The 22826-nt window shown below is 35.0% G+C and overlaps 4 protein-coding genes across 5 annotated transcripts; 2 read left to right on the top strand and 2 right to left on the bottom strand.

The window, feature by feature from the left end:
* Window positions 1–1378: 1378 nt before the first annotated feature.
* LOC25502050 (uncharacterized) lies at window positions 1379–2317 on the bottom strand. The gene has a single exon (XM_013591580.2). It carries the CDS (start codon window positions 2315–2317, stop codon window positions 1379–1381), a length of 939 nt encoding a protein of 312 aa, XP_013447034.2.
* Window positions 2318–4536: 2219 nt separating this feature from the next.
* On the bottom strand, window positions 4537–9642 carry LOC11446397 (uncharacterized). Its single transcript, XM_003630459.4, has 8 exons — window positions 9113–9642; window positions 8844–8906; window positions 7332–8090; window positions 7065–7199; window positions 6279–6362; window positions 5317–5376; window positions 5137–5223; window positions 4537–5042 (listed from the first exon to the last, which is right to left on the bottom strand). The coding sequence occupies exons 1-8, from the start codon at window positions 9425–9427 to the stop codon at window positions 4806–4808; spliced, it is 1740 nt and encodes a 579-aa protein (XP_003630507.1). The 5' UTR covers window positions 9428–9642; the 3' UTR covers window positions 4537–4805.
* Window positions 9643–14015: 4373 nt separating this feature from the next.
* Window positions 14016–15944, top strand: LOC11446398 (5-amino-6-(5-phospho-D-ribitylamino)uracil phosphatase, chloroplastic). 2 transcript variants are annotated; one of them, XM_039828640.1, is made up of 2 exons: window positions 14016–14203; window positions 14362–15944. In XM_039828640.1, exon 2 carries the CDS (start codon window positions 14620–14622, stop codon window positions 15754–15756), a length of 1137 nt encoding a protein of 378 aa, XP_039684574.1. In that variant the 5' UTR covers window positions 14016–14203; window positions 14362–14619; the 3' UTR covers window positions 15757–15944. The 2 variants fall into 2 exon arrangements, with proteins under 2 accessions (XP_039684574.1, XP_003630508.1); XM_003630460.4 differs by having other exon boundaries at window positions 14342–15944.
* Window positions 15945–18459: 2515 nt separating this feature from the next.
* LOC11442680 (DNA damage-repair/toleration protein DRT102) lies at window positions 18460–19660 on the top strand. Its single transcript, XM_024772357.2, has one exon. The coding sequence runs from the start codon at window positions 18581–18583 to the stop codon at window positions 19292–19294; it is 714 nt and encodes a 237-aa protein (XP_024628125.2). The 5' UTR covers window positions 18460–18580; the 3' UTR covers window positions 19295–19660.
* The last annotated feature ends 3166 nt before the right edge of the window (window positions 19661–22826 follow it).

Here is a 22826-nt window from a genome sequence, read left to right as displayed (position 1 = left end):
CTCTCTGAACCACATTTTTGTCCACCATAGGCAATGTATCTGCTGCACTTCCCATCAACTTCAGGTAGAAATCTCTTATCTCTTCTTTGATGTGATGATGGTTTTGAATTTTGTTCCCATCTTCAGAGATGAGATACTTGATATGGTTCTGACATCTTCTCTCTTTTGCATAGTGATGAGTCATTTATTGACTATTTTAATATGCTTTTTAGTTTAGTTTTATTTAGATTTTATTTTATGTTAGTATTATTTCCTTTTTAGGATAGTTTACTTTAAATTGCATTTTATTTTATTTCAGGAATGAATATTGGATGGATTGAGTCTTGGAGCAAAAGAAAGGGACTTGGAGCCGATTGGATGCAAAAATATGAAGATTGAGAGACAAAAATATGTCTTCCCTATGTCAGAAGCCTGGCACGGCCCGTGCTAGCCTTGGCACAGTTGTGCCACCCTCCAGAGTCACTTTTGCTGCTTTTGCTTAGATTTTAAGGTACTCTATTTTTAGCCCGAATGTAATAGCTTAGATTTTAAGTCGAACAAATGCTATAAATAGAGTAGCCATCCATCACAAATATTCATCTTTACTTGAAATACAATAAGTGACAATTGCTTTTCTAATTAAAATTCTTTTCTTTTCCCTTTATTTTCTTGTCATTTACTTTCATGCTTTCTCTCTTCTCCCCCATGTCTACGATGAACATGAGTGAGTAGACTTCTCCTTGTCTTAGGATTGTTGGATAAGTCTAAATGACATAATCCTAATCAAACCAAGCTCTAAGCCTTAATCTTATGTAACCCTAATTTCTTATCTAAATTCGTCGCTTTAACATGGATCAACCATTATCAAACTGTGGAAACGAAAGTGGAGGGTTTGATAATTGTTTATCCATTATTCCAAATATCAATTCATAAAACGAAAGTGGAGCTTTGATATTCGAACAAGTGAATTCAGACAAGGATTGCAAAGTCAGCGAAATAGGCTTTGCAATCTTTGAGACATATAGTTTCGATCTTCAAGGGAACTAATAACAATCAAGTCAGCGAAATAGGCTTGGTTGTTAGAGGAACCAAAATCTAATAGTAAGCAAGTCAGCGAAATAGGCTTGGTTGCTAGAGGAACATAAGAGAAACTGTCTTGAGAAATTAGGTCTAACGTAACATTATAAGCTTATAGTTTTGGTTTGAGAAGGACTTGTCATTTAGAGGAGACCAACGATCCCAAGGCCCTTTTTATTATTATCTTTCAAACGCTTGAAAACCCCCAACTTACAATTCTCTTCTCTCTTCTAATCATTCCTAAAGGTTAATTAAATTGAACTACTCCCTGTCGGAACGATACTCTTTTATACTACTTCGGTAAGACCGTGCACTTGCGGTTTTATCTCATCACATAGGCATGAAAGAATTTTGTATTAGAATCCCCAAGTTGGATCCAGTTTGCTCTAGATTTCTGAAGCCATATCTTTTCTTCAATTGTGCGCCACATTTCAAGAGATGACATACAACCTTTTTCCACTTCAATGAAGTCAGAATTCAGAGGATCAGTGTTAAGTTGTTTTTGAGCGGTAGCCAGAGCATTTCTCGCATCTTCAATTTTTTTGGTAATACCTTGAAAGTACTTAGTATTTAACTCTTTCAACTCTTTCTTCAAAGCCTTCAACTTGAACCATATATTTATTAACTGATTAGAGTGTAGATTATGACCCCATTTTTCTTGTATCAAGCTTGGAAACATGTGATGTTCAGTCAAAACATTAAGAAATCTGAATGGGGTATTTCTAGTGGAAGAAGGATAAGCAAGATCCAAGCTTATATGACAGTGATCAGATACTCCTTTAGGATATACTTCACCCACTACATTACTGAAACTATGTAACCAATTAGTGTTAGCAAGAAACCTATCTATCTTAGAATAGATTCCGTCATTGCTTGCTTGGTTATTGCACCAAGTGTAATAATCACCTATAGTTCTTACCTCTGAAAGATTATTAGTGAGCATACAATCTGCAAAATCTTGAATTTCCTGTTGAGTAACCAGATTACCATTCAACCTATCATCAACCAACAATACACTATTGAAATCACCACCAATTAGCAAGTTCCCAGAAGTCTTATTACATATGTCATTAATAAATTTCCACAACCCCTTCCTTTGTTCTTGGGTTTTAAATGCATACACAGCAACCAGGTTAAAACAAATGTTAGAATTTAAATGAATCACTTCACAATGTATAGCTTGGACACAAGATGCATCAAATTTAACATCCCAAAATTTTGGGTTCCAACCAATCCAAATTCTTCCATTTGCTGCATCCATCCCATAATTATTAATAAGAGACCAATCTCTAAACATTAAACCAGAGACTTTTTTGAATTTTTCAGCTTTAACTCTAGTTTCAAGCAAAACACAAATTTCAAATTTATTCTTATGCAATAAGTTTTTAATTTCTTTTTGCTTGAAGGGCTTGTTGATGCCCCTCACATTCCAACAAACGAGCGTCATAATGAAACAAAGGGGATAGGGTCCCCGCCCCTTGCTGTAGAGGTTTCACACTTTTAGTGTAAAGAGATTTAAGACTTGCTAATAATACATGGAATTAATCTATATATGTTGAAAGTGTAAAATTATTTTACACGTATAACCAATCATATCAAATATATATTTGTTGAAATATTTTAAGAACTAATTTTAAAAAATGACATTATTCTTTGTTTGGATGAAAAAATAAAGTTAAAGAAAAGAGAGTGAGAGGAAAGAATGTTGAATGAATGAAAGTGAGTTGAAAATGAGTGAAAGTGAGATGAATTTTTTATTAGAAGTGAAAGTGGATAGAAAGTGAAAGGAAAAAAATACATGTAACACTTCCTTAAAAAAAAAAAAAAAAACACATGTAACACTAAAATGACATAAATACAATTGTTTAAAATATTAAGAAAAATAGTTTAAGTAATTTTTTGGCTACATGTATTTTTTTTTAGAGGAAGCATTTTTATTGTAGTACTTAAAAAATTGTTTGCAAATAAAACTAATTACCATAAGTTTTTGCTTTTAAAAAACGAGTTTAATTCATTTGCAGGTCCCTGAACTAATTAGAACCTTAATATCTACGGAATCAAGTGTGTTTCTTCTGCAGTTCTGCTCCTCAAGTGTCTTCACTGTTCCTCTTTACTGACGACCCAAACAAGACAAAAACATACAATTATAAGAATGAAATTGAATTTTTCCAAAAATGAAAATGAAATGGAATGGCAATGCATGAGGAGAAGGTTTAATAACAGCGGAGATTATCCAAATTACGTGGGGATTTTTTTACGATTAATAAGTTTACTTGATCTCTTTTTTTTTTTTTTGGAAGAAGTTTACTTTTGTTTCTCTTGTTTATCCTCAATAACATCTAATTATTATCTATAGAGAAATGTTAACAAATGCCACGAAACAGATTTTATTTTAAGGACCTTAAGTAGTAAGTATTTATAAAAATGCATGTAATTAATATATTGGAAATCGAAATATTAGACTTTTATGAAGAATAATTATTTATTTTAAAATGTGTTCCGGGGCACTCGTTAACCATACTCATATTTAGTTGGTTATGATTTTTGAGATAATTCATGCCTAATTATATGTTGATGCTAATAATATTAACATTTGTTTAAATTTATTTTTGATATATTTTTGATATTTCACAAAAAATATATACCTGATTGATTAACTCAATCATCAACATCACAGGTAAGTTCTCTCCTTCCTCACGACAATTGCTTGTTGGAAGAGTTTTGGTTATTTTGTCATGCTAATTCTGACCAAAGGGGTTGCTGCTATTCAACTCAAATGGAATTAAACATGTAATGTGTGAAAGATCCAAATCAATTAAACATGTAATGCTGCTACAGCAATGCAGAAACCAACACCCAACACATTGCAGAAACCAACATCTACACTGATATAACAGTACAGAAACCAGCTGCTACAATAATGTCAAAAATTTGATAATATGGCTGTGAACTTGACACATCATACATGCTATTTGGAACAATAGTTTCCTATGTAAAAGCAATACATACAAGTAATACATGAAAGATAAAGGACCAATTAAAATAAATACTATAACAATCAACGGCAAGAGAGACGACAAAAAACAACGAATGGATGTTGCAACAGAGAGACGACGTTAACCACCGGTACCAGAGACAACGGCGACGACGACGAAAAACAAACAGAGCACACGATAACAATCAACGGAACACAATGATGACGTCAGCCAAAGAGCACACAACGACAACACCAATAGATAGCACGCAACAACAACGTCAACTGGTAACACGCGACGGCAACATCAATATAGATGGTGTTCACTGGGTTGTGTTGTTATTATTGAAGAAGATGAAATGGTTTAAATATTTTACAGGAAAGTGGGTCTCGTGAGGGAAGAAGGTTGGGAAATGAAATAGACATGTGATTTAATTGTTAGCCGTTGATTTTCATTAAAAGGAAATGAAGGGCTGAGATTGCCTGACAGGAGAAAACTGGAGGCATTTACACCGGAGAAAATCCATTCCCCGTTTAGAGTTCCAAATGTATATATATCCTTGTCAAGTCAACATCCATTTGTTGTCAAAACTAGTATCCACCGAAAAGTTATCCAAACTAGAAGATAACGAACTACACGGAATTTTGCAACTAGTACTATCATTCCAAACAAAAGTGATATCCAAAAGTTGTCCAAACCAAAAGATAACTATACACAACCTACTGGTACTATCATTCCAAACAAAAGTGATATCCAAAAGATAGAATACTCCTCCTAGTCAGCACGTCTTGAAACTTCGATGTTTTCATCTTTCCTGGAAACAGGCGGCATAAAGATGTCATTGGTCTTGTCAGATTCACGGGGACTCGCCAGCTTCTTCCCAACATCAAATTTCGCAGTTGCCCATGGGGCTGTGCCTACATTTCTTTTTGAGTCTGATGCATCTAAGGTTAGCACAGACACCGCATCACGAGAGGCAGACCAGGAATGACCACAAGCTATGCATTCCAGCTGAACAAGCAGAGCAAAAATTAAACCGAAGTCACAAAAACTACAGGAGATGAATTTGATATTTGAAATATCAGTAAAGCATTAAGGCGCTGACCATATATCGGTCAGCATATCCTGCACGGATAATATCCCTCACGCCAACTTTTTGCTCATCGCAAATTTTGCAGCGAGCATCTGTCATCTGTTTCACCAGTAGAAAAGCCAACATTCAGTAAATAATATTCACACAATTTAACAGATAACATAAAATTGTTGGGATGGAGCAAAAAGTGACCTGCATGTGTTGTGGCTCATCGGGCTCATCCTTGGATATTTCCTCAGCAGTCAAACCCTCCTGGAATTCAAATATCCAGTAAATAACCACAGAATAACCAGATTAATCTTTTCAAAGCTACTAGAAAGAATGTGCTTTGTGAAGCTATAGCTATTTCATGATATGCTTCAGTTAAAAAACAAACAGCACATGAGGTTTTCAATTTCAAAAACACCCCCTATCCTTTTTCTAAAGCACACGCAGTTTTCTAAAAGTGTGTTCTGATAAACTTATCAAACACTTAAATCATTCTAAGATGTAACCCCAATTCATTTACCAAGTTCAGCGCAGTAGAATCGACCTTCAAAACATCAGAAAAAATAATTAACATATATGACAGATTTACAACTGAAGTAGCTCATTTTCAATTAATTATAGTGCTATTTTATCATCCATTAATCACATACGGCCAACAAATTAACGTACTGCTGATTTACCCTAGAATGATGCATCCATGAAAATACTACAAGAAAAACAAAACGTTAGATCCAATGCATTGTGGTCACCATTGCCAAGGAAAGTAACATAAAGGTTTTTAGATATTTTACTAGGATCTAATCTGATTAAAGGTCAAACAAGTTTTTAGACCCCTTCTAACTCCCACCCCCAAGAAAAGGTTCGAAAATATATAATACCAATTTTTTGTCAAACGGTGTTAACGAGAGTAAGCAATAATCATCATGGCTGTCAATAAAATTCAAGCAGAAGTATATTCTTTTTTACTAGCATTTGAAATGAGTTAAAATAAATAAAATATGTTCAAAATTATAAAGGTCGAACCAATTGTATTGACTGAACAAAATATTTACAAGAAGCTATCAAATTAGAAATTAATAGCGTACAAAAAACAACATATGAGCAGAGAACTTCAAAGTTGTAAATGCAAAATAAAAAAAGCTGAAAAGATGGCATTCATTAAATACCTTCAATTCAGTAGGTGTCATATTCAATATTTTTGAAGGTTCTAGCTCTCCATTTAATAAACGGCGTAACAGAAATGCATTGTTCTGCAAAATGAGGTCAGAAAAAATAAATATGGGCAACCCATCACAACTTGCGAAATTTGTCTTAGTAAAAATAAGTTAACCAAGAACAGTCTGCAAGGCCCAAAGAACCAGCCCCTCAAAACCTTAATTCTATCCTAATATGATAACTTTGGATAACACCTTAGATGATGTGAATCGAGGCAAAAAAAACACATTGTTTGAACTCATCACTGAACTTAAAAGGCATCCACCGTTAGTTGACCACATCATTCTGAATGCTAAAAGTTCACTCAAATTACCCCTGTTTAAAGCTCAAAGAAAAAAAATTACAATACACACAAGCACAGATGTATTTAAGAAACTATAGCACATATTCACATATCAAAATATGAAATGATATTAACTGCTGCAGAAATAGAAAAGAAAGCAATCCATACAACAGAAATAGTAAATCAGTAGTAATTCATCAGTATGTGACCTATGGATATACATAACCCAGTTTAGATGGTACTATTTTATTAGACATTAATCTCCTGGTAATTATTTTTTAATAATAAGTAATATAATAAAAAAAACCTATTCAACTACAACAAAAAAAGTCCCACTGTCCCACCTTATCCAAAATCATATGTCGTGGTGACAAGTGATTATTCATCTCTTAAGTTTCAAAGACGCTGAAAAACATTTAAGGTTAATAATCCATATTGAAAAGTAACTTCCAACCTTGAGATTAAAGACTAGCTGTCGTAACTTTTGGGTGTACTTTTGATAATCTGATGAAAATGTATGGTATAGAGCCTTCTCCAGAGCTACTACAGCTGGAACAGCAACATCTGGCCAGACAAAAGACTTGCAATTCTGTAGAGTGAAAAATGGTAATGCTGAAGTCATTATAACCCTCAAGGAAAAGGAAAACAAATGGAAGATTATGAGAATATGAATAAACCCACACAAGAAATCACAACCACAATTGGGTACTTCAAGAAGTACCTTCGGAACTTTGTCTTTAGATTCATTTGCTATTCCTACACTTTTGTCATTGCCTTCATTGTTAATAGCATCAGAGCGGTCACCGCATTTGTTTTCTTTCTTTTTGCTCTCATCAGTGTCAAACAAGTATTGAACATTTTGAAGCAACATCGCCAAACCCTTGTCACGATGGCTATCTCCTGTTAACGCATTAAAATTCACTAATATGCGCTGAGGCTCTGTGGTAATAACTGGACAACTCCCTGGTGTTCCAGGTTTCAGAGAGTGGAGACTCTTTCGAGATGTTTCATCCTCCCTTGAAACATCAATAGCTGAAATACCCTTCTTAAAGTTTCTTCTATTTCTAATAAGATCTTCCTGATCAGCAGCAGCTTCATCAGTCTTGATGTCAGGTAGTTCACCCAACCGTTGACGAGTTTTCTGAACAAGCTCATCAATTTCTTGTTGATTATTGTCTTGATAGTCCTTATCAGTTAATTTCCACAGTTTCAATTCATCTGTGTCATACACCTTCTGCACTATGAACCCGGGATGTACCTTACGATTTGGAAGCTGTTTGTGTATGGGGACAAAATGCACCACACACTTATGCATAACAGATTCTGCAGGAACCTCATCTCGGTGGAAACTATAAAACAGCTCTCTGGTGTCAACGGATTGCCAGCTACCACCTCCCTTTTTTTCTGCTTCATCTGGACGGTAGAACCACTGCCCTGTGATCATCAAGCTTCCATTTCCATTTATGGATTGTGTGATGTCCTGACAAAAAAAAACTCTGGAAATCAGAAAATGGAAAGGTGTGCGTATAACTCTACATGTTATAAAAGAGAAGGTAATAGCACCCTATCTGTCCCCGCACGTAAAGGAGAAAAGAAAGGGGAATAGCAAACCCATAATTCTATTTTATAACGTCAAAGCTGATCAATCTGCTTCACAACATATGTTGCATTATATAACAATGCGACAAAATTTGGAAACCTTGTTATCAAAAGCCAAGAAATGAGGACAACACTACATGCCAAATCCAGCATGTGCACGTGCCAAGAACAAAACATGGAAGCTAATCTAAAAATTAATTTAATTAGAATGCATTATCAATGACAATATAAAATCTTTACACTAATCACAAATAATCCTTTATGTGATTTTCAAGGTAGTTAGAATTAAAGGTAACATCTTCACAGTGTAAAAAAATCTTTACAGTTTATAATTGATTTATAGTGTAAAAAAATCTTCACACTTGCAGCATATCAACACTGATTTTACAAACATTAAACACATAAAAATGTGAAACAGAAAAATAATGTATTAATTATCAACAAAGGGAATATATCACGTTGACTCAATATTTATTACTCATTCGCCAATGCAAAACAAACAGCATACCCAGATGATCACTAAATTCATAATACGCAAGCAGACATAGAATTACAATGTTCCAACCAACATATATATATCTTCAAAAAACAAGGCATAGTTAAATACAGTACTAGTATTTAAGAAGGAATTGACCTTGATAATTGCGACATACGGCTTTTGATCTTTAACCTCGGGCACAAGAAGCACAGGGTCCTCCTGCAGAAACAGTGACGCGAAATAATAGCAATAAGTTGCAGAATCACTTCACACAAAAAGAAAATATGAAACACATTTCGCAAACCCTAATAATGACAAAGTTGTGATACACTACTAAACATTCAATTAAGAAACTTAAATTACATGATAGATAATATTGATTATAAGAAAAGTAATTACAAAAAAGTGAAGAGAAGATGATATACGAGTGAGTATTGGTCTCCATCGAAGTCAAAGGACTGAAAATGATTTTTTCTGCCTCTTCCTTTTCCAGAAAACCTAACGGGTTCACCAATGGGTTTAGCGTCTTCAACTGGAGATTCTTCCTCTTCCTCTTCTTCTTCTTCTTCGCTGGACTGTTCCTCTTCTTCCTCCTTCTCAGCCTCGTCACTCGGCTTCATTTTTTCTTCTTCTTGGAGCTTCATCTTCCTTTTGTCTTCGAGGTAGGAAGTAGTCGGCGGTGGTGCGTTGTCTTCGTCGTCGTCACTTGTTGTTGCTACTAATCGTCGTCGAGTAACCATTGTTTGTTGTGAGATTCAGAGAGAATGGAATTGGAAATGGAAATGGAAATGGAATGGCCACACACAGACAGTGTACTAATTTTACTGCGTCAGTGTATATTTCTTCTATTTGTATTCCATTTTTGCTGTTGTTTTGATGCATCACGTTTTATGTTTTGGATTTTTGCCGGATATAGAGATGCACAACTGTAGCGCACCGTTTTTATGTGTTCATTTGTCATAGTTCAACTAGAAAAAAAAATGTGAAATTGTTAGGTCGAGTTCAAACTTTGACATCTTCATTTGGTGTTTATGTCAGTTTTGATGGTTATTTATAATTTCGTTTATATAAAAATAAAAGGAATTTATATACTTTCTTTAGTCATTTTTACAATATACAAAGTGGTCTACGAAAGTTGATACACTTAATTTAGAATATATACCAAATATATCAATTTTTATTTACTAGTGTGTCTATCTTATAAAGGAGGAAGTATGTGTGTGTTTGTGTAAGATGCATAGTTAGTTTAGTTCTAGCAAAAATTAATGTCTAAATTAATCTGACAAATTTACATTAATGAAGAATAAGTCCTTCGGTGAGGGAGAAAAAAGCAAGATGTTGTTGTCATTTAGGGTATTTACAAGGTATTAGAGTAACAACTTGGAGGAAGTTGAAATATTTTGATTTCATTTCCCAACAACTATGCCATTGTTTTAAAAAATACGACTACAATTCATACCCTCATTGCCTCCAATTCAGTTGTGATCGAGGACACATCTGTAAAATCGTCGGCCTCCAACCTGATAATGCACAAGTGAAGAAATGATGTGGCTCCTGAAGTGACAGTGAAGATTAATGTTCCTAACCCGGATCATTGGGTGAAGGATCTTCCTAAATTTATGGGCGTTACGGGGTCATCATACTTTTTACGATTTGGTGGATACTCTAATGTTTAAAGAAGATAATAAAACTCAAAACGCCGAAGTGTGTGTGTCCTCTCGTATTACCTTGTGCACACATTATGCGACTTTCGTCGTTTGTAAAAAGGTGTCATAGTCGGGAGTATATTCCATAAAGATATTGAAGAATGTCTAAGATGAGTTGCAAAAGAAGTTGATCGAGGTATACGATGCCTCAAAACTAAATAAATTGAAGTATAAAAATGAGAAGTCGAGAAACAAAAAGTCTACTGTTGAGAAGACAATCAAAAACCTAAAAACGATGTTGGAATCTAAAAGTAAATCATGTTATAGTGCTGAAAAAGTTGTTTCTGATGCGAAAACTCAAGTTTAGGGAATAAAGCTCCAAGTCACAGGTTTGAAATGAGAGGTACAAAAGATGAAGAAGTAAAATGGTTCTTTGGAGGAAGAGGTAGGTCCATGAAGAAGTTTATCGTTGACCTGGAATGGGCTAACCATGACCTAGATTGGAAAGGGGTTGTGAACTTTTTCGTTGGATTTGTTAACATTTTAAATTGGTGGTCCTTAAAAAAAATATCTTAAATTGGCGAAGATAACGAAGATGTAAGTTTTTTTAAGAGATTTTTGAATTTTTTAATTTTATTTTTGTGAAAAAAATATCATAATTTTTGTCAAAAACAATTTTGTCAATAAAATCGTAAAGGATTTTGCTTAGGAGTACCTCCAAAACACTATTTAAATATTTAAAAGTAAAAAATATTTAAAAAAATATTTAAATACGATGAATATGTAAATTTTCGAGTAGTCTTTAGCATTTCTCATTCATAAAACATCTCCCGTGCGCAAAGAAAGACATCAGATATTCATGTGATGTTTGTAGCAACTTGTGGACTTGGCCACTAGTTTCACCTTTAGATTGGTGGGGAGAATATTAGTTACTCTGGTTGGTGACTCTTCTAGAACTTGTGCCTGTTGCCGTTGCTATCTTTATCTCTGAGCAATTGTGCTTGATTAACATGTGTAGCTGCCAATTCTATACCTTTCTCTCAAAGCCGCCGTTGATTGAGTAGCAGCGTAAGGGAGGACTATCGGGAACAAGTGTGGAAACTGGAAGTTAAGAAAGACTAAATATTAAACCTCACATCGGATGAAATTAGTGTTGTATGAATCGAGAAAAGAAAAAAAAGTTACAGATTTGATAGATTACAATTGCACACATTGATAGCATTTATATAGCGGAGAGTGTGTCTCATAGCGTGTACCGTGTGATATTCATTTTTGTGAATAAAATAAGCACTCACAAAAATTATATATACTTAATACTCAAAAATGTCTAATTAATTAATTAATTTTAACATTAAAAGTGCTTTTGTAATTTCCAAATTTCAATTTAAACTATTTTGGTACTCAATTAAAAATATTACAGTACTCAATCTAAAATATTTTGGTACTCAATTTGAAATATTTTGACATTCAATTTAATACGCGTGTTACTTGTCCCCAAGTTTTTTTATAAATTACGATTTCTCTTAATAAATAGAGAGCTTGCAAAATTCATTGTAAAAAAAAAAAAAAGTTATATTAAGTTATCAATATCCCATTCTATTCTCTCTTCTCTGTCTCTCTGCCCGTGCATTCCCGAGTCACTTATCTCTTTCCTTCTATGTCCTTTAAGAATTAAGAATGTCTTGAATACTATAATCATACAACGTCATTTCAGAAATAAGAATGATATGTTTACAACGTGATTGATATTCTGCTTGCACAATTTTTTAGCACTACCACAAAATATTTAAAGGAGCGACATGATTGTGATTTAAACCAATAACTAGTGTATTTACCTGACGTTGTCCGAATTAGACATGTTCAAGAAGATAAAAAAATTATATGTATGATATCCGCAAATAAAATTTATCACGGATTGCTATATGATGAATATCTTAATAAATACACACAAATATAAAAAAATATACCATATTATAAATACTCGTAAATTTATAGATGTACATACAAATAAAATTAATTGGATTTAGATGCACATACATAAATTAAGATTTTTTATGCCACGTGTCGCTTCCACGTTTATTCACAATATTTTTATTACTTTTTTATATTTTATTTGACATAAATATCTCAACAAACTTTTGATCTTATCCACTAAATATTTTATTTAATTTAATTTCTAATATATTATTCAGCCAAAATATCTCAACAAACTATATATAATACTCTCCATACTATCCATTAAATCTTTTTTTCTTTCTTTCTTTTTTTTAGGAAAAGAAGTTTCAATTATTTACTATCCAATCTTTTAGCACCATATTATTCAATTAGTTTTTTCAATGAGAAAAAAAAAATGCTTCGGTTTATTTTTTTTAACTATAAATAAATGAGATTTTGTTAATCACGTAATCACATATTTTGAGCAGAAAGCGAAACTCAAACCTTCTTGATCTAAGCTTTTTCTTTCTTCGGTTTTGACAAACACCTCTACTATTGTTTCTTTTACTTATGCTTAGATTTATATATATATATAATATAATATAAGAGGGAACTAACACCTACGAGTGAGTATGCTGATTGTTTTTTTTTTGCCATCCTTGAACTATTGTTTCTGGCATCCATTACAAACACCTACGAGTTTCAGGTCCTTAAACTAACACATACTATTGTTTCTGTTTCAGGTCCTTGAACTAACACCTTACTATTTTTTTCCGATTCAACTGTACCGCTCTCTCCATTCTTATTCATAATTCATAATTGAGTTTGTGGCATCCATTCCTATTTTGTTTATTATTATTATTATTATTATTATTTTACCAGTTCCGTAGTTTAGCAATAGGTATTTTTGCTTTTGTTGATCTTTTATGTTGTTTTGTGCGTGAACCCAGTATAGCGAACATTCATAATTGTTGTGTGTCATTATAACAAGCAATATGTATTGACATCCATTCATAATTGGTACATGCCATTATAGCGGACACGAGAGAGATGAACAAAATTACAGTTGTTGGTGGCCGGAAGGAATCAACATCATTTAGAAATAAGAGATGAAGAAAACCCAAAGGATTGAAGAGAGACAACGTGAATGAGAACCTAAAGAAATTGGGAGAGAGAAAGACATGAGAAAAGCACATGTGTATGGCACATGGCTCACTTAACTTGTTTTAATCTTAGGCTCACATTTTTAATCTAATGGCTGTAATTTATTCTCACCATTTTTCCATACAAAAGTTATTCTCATGTGATATGCCTCCTACTATTGATAACTTCAAACTAAAAATACATAATTTTTTTTTTTTTTTTTTTATATATTTTAAATTAATTTTTTCAGAATTAATTTTAGAAAAATAGTCAGCAAATATATATTTTTTATATATTTTTCACCTCAGTAGCATCAAAGTGCGATGCTAAAATGTATGTTTGATATAAAGAAATTAATTAATTTTTAAGTCTGAATGATAAACATCACATAAAATTTATTCCCATAACCTTGACCAAAAAAATTTATTCCCGCAACATTTAGATTTCAGACATAAATTTAATTTTTTTAGTCTGCAGATGAATGAATTAAGTAAGTCTTATTTTTTATCTAAAATAAATGATTGTACTAGACGTTGCCAGCGTGGACAATTAAGCGTTGCCGACTTGCCGTGTGTTTGTTCTCTCCGTCTTCTTTACCCATTTTTTCCATCTTCATTTTTAAACCACACTTTTATTTTCCTCCAAAATAATCAGAATCAAAATCAAACAAAATAATAGAAAAAACAGAGAAACGTATCGAAAAAGCTTCTCTAATAAAGAAGAGAAAAGAGAGATTCACCGTCTCTTTTTCTTTCTTCTTCTATTTTCTGATCCTCTTGCTTTCATTTTCAGGTTAGTTTTTCTCTTTCTTCACTTCCCAATAATTTCTTTCAATTTTTCAATTTTTTTCCTTCTATTTACACTTTGAACTATTTTGTTCGTTTTCTTTTGGTCATCTGAGTGATGGGTTTGCTTGTTTTTTTCGTGAAGGGAATTTCTTGACGATAAAGTTGCGAGTTTGTGGTTAAACTCTGCTTGTCTTTGTCGTTTTGCTTTCAAGATGGTGTCGTTTTCAAGAATCTAGTTTCTGCTCAGGAATCAAGGTTCAAGTTCGATAATATTGAACATTTCTTTAATTGGTTGCTTTATTGTGAAATTGGGTACTCCTTTTGCGGAATTTATTGCGACCCTGGAAGCTTGAAGGGTCTTTGTCATAAAAAATTTGATTCAATTTCATCAGGGTTAGTTGGCGCAAATTTGTTGTTAAAATGGTTGATTCAATTGCTACAACTTCACTTCTCGGCCACCGTCCTGTTTGTGGTGGAAATTTGATTAGGGATGTATCTGCGAAGAGGAAATCTTTGAACATTTGTAGGTTTACACCAGCTGAGTTTCTTGGTGGAAGGGTTGTTGTTTCACTACCTTTGACTAAATCGAAACAAGATGGGTTTTTGTCGTGTTCGTCAATTAAGGCCCTTGCTGTCGAGCTTACAAGAGAAGCATATGCTTATAGAGAAGATAAGTTGCCAAAGAAAGGTAATAGTAAGATTGATGGTGGATTTGATCGAAAACCTGGTTTGTGGCCACCGGAAAATAGAGCAGATAAGCCTTCGCTTAGAAACCCTTTGCTTCGACAAGAGAGGATGGGATGTGGTTGGTTGGGTGCTATATTTGAGTGGGAGGGGGTTCTTATTGAGGAGAACCCTGATTTAGAGAAGCAAGCTTGGCTTGTCCTCGCTCAAGAAGAAGGAAAACTCTCTCCTCCTGGTTTTGTAATCAAGAGAATTGAAGGTATGAAAAATGAACAGGCAATTTCTGAAGTGCTGTGTTGGTCTAGGGACCGGACTGAGACGAGAAGAATGGCTAACAGAAAGGAAGAAATCTACCAAGCTTTACAAGGCGGGATATATAGTCTCATGCCTGGGTCTAAAGAGTTTGTCGGTGTTTTGATGCATTATAAGATACCGATGGCTTTGGTTTCCACACGGCCTAGAAAGGTTATTGAGTCTGCTATGGGGGAAGTTGGTATTGTAGAAAATTTCAGTGTTATTGTTGCAGCAGAGGATGTTCACAGGGGAAAGCCTGATCCAGAAATGTTTGAGTATGCAGCCCAGCTTTTGAACTTCATACCTGAGAGGTGCATTGTGTTTGGAAACTCAAATCTGACAGTGGAGGCTGCACATGATGCACGGATGAAGTGTGTTGCTGTGGCTAGCAAGCATCCCGTGTATGAGCTTGGGGCTGCAGACTTGGTTGTGAGGCGTCTGGACGAGCTTTCAGTGGTTGATTTGAAGAATTTGGCAGCCGTTGAAACATCTGAATTTGGGTCTCCAGAGCCTGAGTTAGAGATGGAGTTGGAAAAAGATGATTCTGATACATCATCTGTTGACGAAAGTTTCTGGTAAATCCTATAAATGTACAGTCGATTGAACTTCATCTGATTCTTGATGATATTAGTTACAGATTAGTTACATGTGTATATGGTAACACTAAATAGAATAATGAAAAAGGTTGTCCAAAGTGGTTTGCATGAACAATGATGTTACTACTATTGTATATTTTGTTTATACATGCATGGAATTTTCAGATTTGATTTGCTTGTGTTTCCATCCATATTATTTTGTTTATACATGCATGGAATTTTCAATTTTGATTTGCTTGTGATTCCATCCATATGGTAAAATACAACATACCTCAATGAAGTTAAGGTGTCATCTGTAGATGTGATCCAAAAAGTTTATGCTGTGGCAATATATCCCATTAGCTCTTGGAAGATAGCAAAACCGATAAATAAGGTGTTGTATCTAAAAACTGATAACTCGCGCATCAAAAGCGACTCTATTTGAAATTATTTTTCCTCTGTTATCCCCTTGGTTTTTAAAATATAGAATGCTTACTGCTATATTTGTGGGGGATTGAAGCATACTAATTACTAAGCCCAACTATTAATTGGAATTAGGGGATAAAGGAGCTTAATGTGATGGGAATTGTGAGAATTGAGAGATCATTTGTTTGAAATGTGTCGTTTGTAGCGGTCCATGGATGGACCATTGTATCTTAGTCATTTTAGTCCCTTTTGTCTATAATTCTAGCAGCACAGACTTGCATTTTTCTTCTCCCTGGGTGTTTGCTGCGGCGTGGATGTTTGCTGCACATACTCTGATAGAGGGAGGTAGTTAAAGTTCAAAGGGCTAGGTGGAGGTTGTGGTTGGAGGTGGCTGCGAGGAGGATGAGGTCATCATTGCTAAAGGAGCAAGAGAGTTCTGAGAGCTATGTTGTGTTGGGAGGGGGTGGGTAGGAGGATGAGGTTGCCATTGGGCTAAGATGATTGGATCAAGAGGTTGAAGGAAAGGAAGGACGTCAGAGCAGGAGGCAGTGGTGGAGCAATGGGTTTTATGGCAAACAATGGAGGAATTGCTAGTTGCTTGTAATGGGATCTGCTTGCTGGTCCTAGATGATGTTACTGTGTGTTGAAAGCAACATGTACACCAGAATGGTGGTGCTTTGCAATGATGGGTCATGGAGATTTCTTGGCACAGACGTTGGGGTCAGTAAGGACCTGGCTCCTGTCAAGCCATAGCATGAGTCTGGCTATAGTTAGAGACCTATAGTAATAGTAGTCATCTTGTGAAGGTTTCTGAATGGGGAGACAAAGATGGTGATGATGAACTCGTCGTCCGTTGTTTTTTTTATTGGGAACTTGACGAGTTTTTTTTGAATGTAAGCAGTGATGTTGGGCAAGCAGTCTTTGAATGTGGAGAGTAGGAAGGGCGGTAAAAGGATGAGAAGCACAATTAATCTACGGTTGGGGAGGCTCGGTATGAAAGAAAGCTGCCCATGATGCCAGCAGAGGAGTCATAGTCAGATGTGTCAGCCGTGGAAACTTAATAAGCAAATGATTACAAATAAATTTATTTGGAAGGGCTAATTATTGTGCCAGTGATCCACTTCAAATGTTTGCAGCATTAAAACGCACAACCAATTGTTGCCTAGGTTTGAATGTAGAATACAAAATTACAAATTAAGGTGTTTTCAGGTGCATGTTTAGAATCACTGCAATATAATGAAGAGGATGAGTTTTTTTTTTTTGGTTATATATGAAGTCTATTTTGGTAATAGCGTATCCTTGTAATTTCTTTCCCCTCTCCCCATTTTTTAAGTAGTAGGCTTCAGAATTGTTTGTTATTTAATCCATATTCACATAATGGCAGGGGATCACTTCCTGTCAGTAGTTCGTTGATACTTAAATTTCTGTTGTGGTGAACCAAACTTCATTTGATTATCTGATAGCTGATAATATTGTTTTATAAAGAATGCTCAACATACTTATTTAGCAGCAGCTATTTTTGACCAAAAAAATAATATTAGCGGCACTTTAAGCGGCTAATCTAACATTACCTTGCCCAGTTGTACAGTTGCGGACAATCATGTCGATTGCCATATTGAGTTGATTTGCGGAGGGGTTGATTAGGAGAGGAGGTTTGAGAAGACTGGGGAAGGTTCAGATGAAGTTTAGTATGATGGTTCTCTCAGTGTGTTTACTGTTATTGCCATGAAGGAATAGATCGTTGATGGTGAATTGTATGTGGTAGCTTGAATAGAGATGGTAGTCTGATTTTGAAGTACTGTGACATTGGCAGTGATGGTGGAAATTGGAGGTGTTGCGTTTCTCAGCGAGATTTTGATGGTGAGAGTGTGAGAGAGGGTGGGTGGGGGGTTCATGTAGGGTTGGTTCTTTTTCACAACCTCAATTCTATATTCTCATCTTGCATCTTTTTAGTTTAGCGGTTCATATGATTATCAGAACACTTTTAAGACATCTGTTTAGCATCTTACCAAAGCATCAGGGACAAAAGCTTAATCGTGGAAGAAAAAATTTGTTGCTAAATTTTTATTATGCTTTTGGAATCAATTAGGAAGCATCGTGGATGTTTCATAGACAAGCAATACCAATGATCAATTATTCAGCGTTACTTTGTTGACTGTCACTCTGCAATTTGTTAAGATTCCACGTTGATAATAATTTTAATGTTATGGTCCACTAACCTTTCAATTCATACTTTCTAAATTGGTCGCCAACATTGTAGGTCATTTAAAAAAAAAAAAAACATGTGAATTGTGCAACTGCAAATACAATAGTACTAATTTTGTTGTGCATGTTAGACAAAGCATAAAAAGAACGATATTAACACTCCAATAACCAGAATCAATCATTATCCAATACTGTATATGATTGTTTGTTTATCATTTTTCTCTTTAAGTGCCACACGTTCACACTCCACTCCACCCACTCACTCTGCTCACTCTGCTTCACCTTTACCACTCTCACCCTATAATATCCCAATCAAGTCTGTATCTATATTCCCTCAATTATTCATGGCGGAACCCAACAAACATATAAAAATCATCACCGGTTCCGGCACCGATCATTACAGCATTTCTCTTAAAGACACTTTAGTCTCCTACCTCCGCTCCATCAACATCCAAGTTGAAGATCTTGGAACTTCTTCTTACTACTCCGCTGCCGCTGAAGTTGGTCGTCGAGTCTCTCAATCAACACCGTCTTCCTCACCAGAAGTTCGCGGTCTCGTGGCATGTGGCACCGGCGCTGGCGTCTCCATCTTCGCCAATAAATTTCCTGGCGTGTTTGCCGTCACTTGTCTTACTCCTGCTGACGCTGTCAACGCCCGATCCATCAATAATTCAAATGTCCTCGCCGTATCTGGTAAGTACACTTCAGCCGAAACAGCGGTCGAGATCGTAGATGCGTGGTTGAACACTCCGTTTAACTCTCCTTGTCCTGCAAGCAATAACAAACCGTGGCCAGAAGAGATGGAGAGGTTTCTAGACAAGTCTCTGGTTGAAATGGCGGAAATCGGAAAAGGAGATCTTGATGCTGCTAATATTGCAATTGATAATGAATTAGGAGGCTTAGCCAAGTGAGTGAGAGTGAGTGAGTATGATAGTTTTCAATTTGTGTGGTGGGTTTTTGTGGAATAATATTAACCTTACTTGTCTTAGTTGTGTCAATACTCCTACGGAAAAAGAGGTCTTGGTGCTGCTAAGTTCAGAGATTGTCAATAAGTGAAGGTTGATCTAGGTTTTGTGAGACAATGAAGGTTTTTATATGTTAGTGCGAACATCAAAACCCAATAAAAAAGTTTCACCAAAGGAGAAATAATAAATAAAATTCAGGTTTAAATAGGTCTTTCGTCTCTGTAAATATAGGTCATTTGAATTTTTGTTTCTGAAATTACTAATCAAATGTAATTAGGATCATTTTTCAAATGATTAGGACCATTTTTCAAATGTAATTAGGACAATTTTTCAGAGACGAAAATTCAAATAACTTATATTTGCAGAGACAAAAGACCTATTTAAATCTAAAATTTAATGTCTTCTATGAAGCAAAGGTACAACCACCATTTACCACAATCAAAATCCATAAACTTAGTTTTTTTTATGTAGCTTGTTTTGTCCTTTAATTTAGGTCCTCTCTTTTCATGCAATTCGTAGAAGTATCAAGAAATCATGGATATTCTCTAATCTCTTCACTATGTAATTTTGGCTTAACAGATTGCTAGAGAGGAGGCTATGCTCTCCTTTGAATGGTTGAGGGATCACGCACTTACACCCATATTTTTGACGCTAGAATAAGCAGTGGACAAGTACTGATTAAAAAATGTTTATATTTTGAAATTGACAAGAGTGTTTTTTTTTTATCTTTTAGATGAAGTGGTAATCTACTAAAATTAAAGTCACACACAACTGTGAGATTTCGGATTCGAATCCGGATCACGACGTCCAATCTTACAATTTCGACATTTGTCAGTTAAATTATGACTTCTAGATAAGAGTATTATTACCAGAATAGTTAGTGGAAAATTATGTGTAAAATAAGACGTTGAATAAGTGGAAAATCATCGGTAAAAGGGGAAAGTAAAAAGTAACTTTAATTTTTATGGAAATATAAGTTTCTTACAGTTTAGCATAAAAAACAAAATTGAAAATGTGTAATATATGTGATTTAAAATGTGCAATATATGTGACTAGAAATAAATAATACCTAACATATAGTGGTGAGAATGTAATCATTTTTCTTTTTTGCCGAATTGAGAATGTTATATTCTAGGTTCGCGATTCTTAGTTTGGTTTATATACATATACACACACGATTCTTAGTTTGGTTTATATACATATACACACACCAAATCTAGTTAAAGAAAAATATAATTAAAATTAATATATTATTAAATTTAATTCACATGCACAGAAATCGTAAATTTAAGTGGAAAGGGATTAGGTGTTTTAGGCTTATGTATCCGAGACTTTTTTTTGGTTTCCAACCAAAGAGAGGCAAAGGTGGGGGAAGTGGGAGTGGTCTCCGAGATGGGTACGGAATGGATGTTTACGTGGACGAGGCATCTTTTTGTTTGGGAGGAGGAGTTGCTAGTGAGTCTTAGGGAGGATTTGGAGGGCATGTTGTGGTCAGTTAATGACGATAAGTGGAGGTGGAAGCTAGAAAACGATGGGAAATTTTTGGTAAAATCGGCTTATGAGGCTTTGGTAGTGTTAGGTGAGGAGGAAGAGTATTGGGGAGTGGTTGAGAAACGGGTTTTTGACAAGATGTGGAAGAGTCCGACTCCCTCTAAAGTTGTTGCGTTTGCTTGGAAGGTGTTGCTCAACCGTGTCCCAACAAAGGTAAATTTAGCCATGAGGAATGTCCTACCTCTGGAGGTGTCTACGTTATGTGTAATGTGTAATGGAGTGGATGAATCATCGGGTCACCTCTTTTTACATTGTAATGTGGCATGTGGGGTGTGGTCTAGTTTGATGGTTTGGTTGGAGTGCTATTTTATAACCCTTCATAATCTCTTTGTCCATTGGGAGTGTTGGAGTGGGAGGGGTGGTAACAAGAATATGTTGAGAGGTTTGTGGTTGATTTGGCACACTACGATTTGAGTTTTGTGGAAAGCTAGGAATGACAAAATTTTCAAGGAGATTAATCGTGAGACGGAGGAGTTAGTGGAGGAGATCAAGGTTTTATCTAGGAGATGGGTGTTAGAAAGAATGAAAATCCTGGCGTGCCTTTACTATGAGTGGTGCTGGGATCTTATTCATTGTCTCGGCAGGCCTACTGTGTGTGTGCAGGAGATTGGTCGTGTTGGGGTTTGTATGTCGCCTAAGCATCCTGCCTGTTTCTTGGCTGTTTTAACAGCAGGTCTGGAGGTAGTTTTCTTTCCCTTGACTGTCCTGCTGTTCGTGTTTTTTTGGCTGCTTTCTGTTGGCGAGCGCATGTGGTTTTCGTGCTGTGTGGGGGCTTTGGTGTTTTTGTTGCGACTGAGTTGTGCAGCTGCTGCTACTGGTGTGTTTTGCTGGGGCGTTGTTGGCAGCATGTCGTGCGGTTTGTTTCTGTTTGCTAGGCAGCTGTTTGGTGGTTTTTTGGTTGGGTTTTGGAGTTCCTGTTGGTCTCTTGATAGGTGTTTAGGCTGCGCTTCAGCAGGCTCGACCGTTTTTGGTGTTGACGCAGGGCTATGCATGCGGTTCGTCATATGTATATGCCTGCGTCATAACTCTTTTGGGTTTTTCCTTTTGTTTAGGGGTGGTTTTTAAGGAGTTTTTGTTCGAGCCGTTGTTTGTGACAACCGATTTCCCCTTGTTTGTATTTTTTTCCACCCGAGCTTATTAGTGCTTCTTGCACGGGCTTGTTGGTTAATAATATTTTGCCATTTCAAAAAAAAAAAAAAACTACAAAATTAAGATCAACGTTGCTTCAAAAAGTGATTCATCTATAACTGACTTTGTGCTAAAATGACTAGCAACACCTTTTTTTAACATAGATAATTAAATCATTCGCAAGAAATTAACTTTTCAATTTATTTTTGAGTCGTGCCTGAACTATTTTTGGCCAACAAAACTCCTTTTATAGCTGTTTAAGAGAACAAAAGTGTTAACATAAGACCAAAAATCTAACGAACTAAATAATATTTATAAGTTTCTTCTTGCTAATAACTTTTGTCAAATTAACCTATTTGAGGTAGTTAAATATATAATATACTTATTTTTTCAAATAACAAAATAGTAGTTTCTCTAAAAAAAAAGAAAAATAACAAAATAATTATTGGGGCAGCCAATGCTAACCAATATCGATAAGCTTCATTTTTTAAACTTGAATTGTCGACGTTTAAAGAAATTGTTCAAAATGATTTTTTTTATTGAATAAGTCAAAATGAAATATATTAACAAAAATGCACACAAACAAAAATGCTAAGGTACCAACTATGATAGTCAAAAGCAATATGACCAAATTTTGCCTTCTTTAACTTATGGTCACACAAACAAAAAGGCTAAGACACCGACTATGATATTCAAAATCAATATGAGCAAATTTTGCTTTCAACCACTAGTAAGATAACAACCTAATTTTATCTAAAAGGTGATAATTAGAACTTCATTTATTCTTAAAAATCCTATT

Source organism: Medicago truncatula, chromosome 8, assembly GCF_003473485.1.
Source record: "Medicago truncatula cultivar Jemalong A17 chromosome 8, MtrunA17r5.0-ANR, whole genome shotgun sequence".
In the NCBI taxonomy this organism is placed as follows: domain Eukaryota; kingdom Viridiplantae; phylum Streptophyta; class Magnoliopsida; order Fabales; family Fabaceae; genus Medicago; species Medicago truncatula.
The sequence above is the reverse complement of the archived record's forward strand: the minus strand, read 5'-3'. Positions and strand labels throughout refer to the sequence as shown.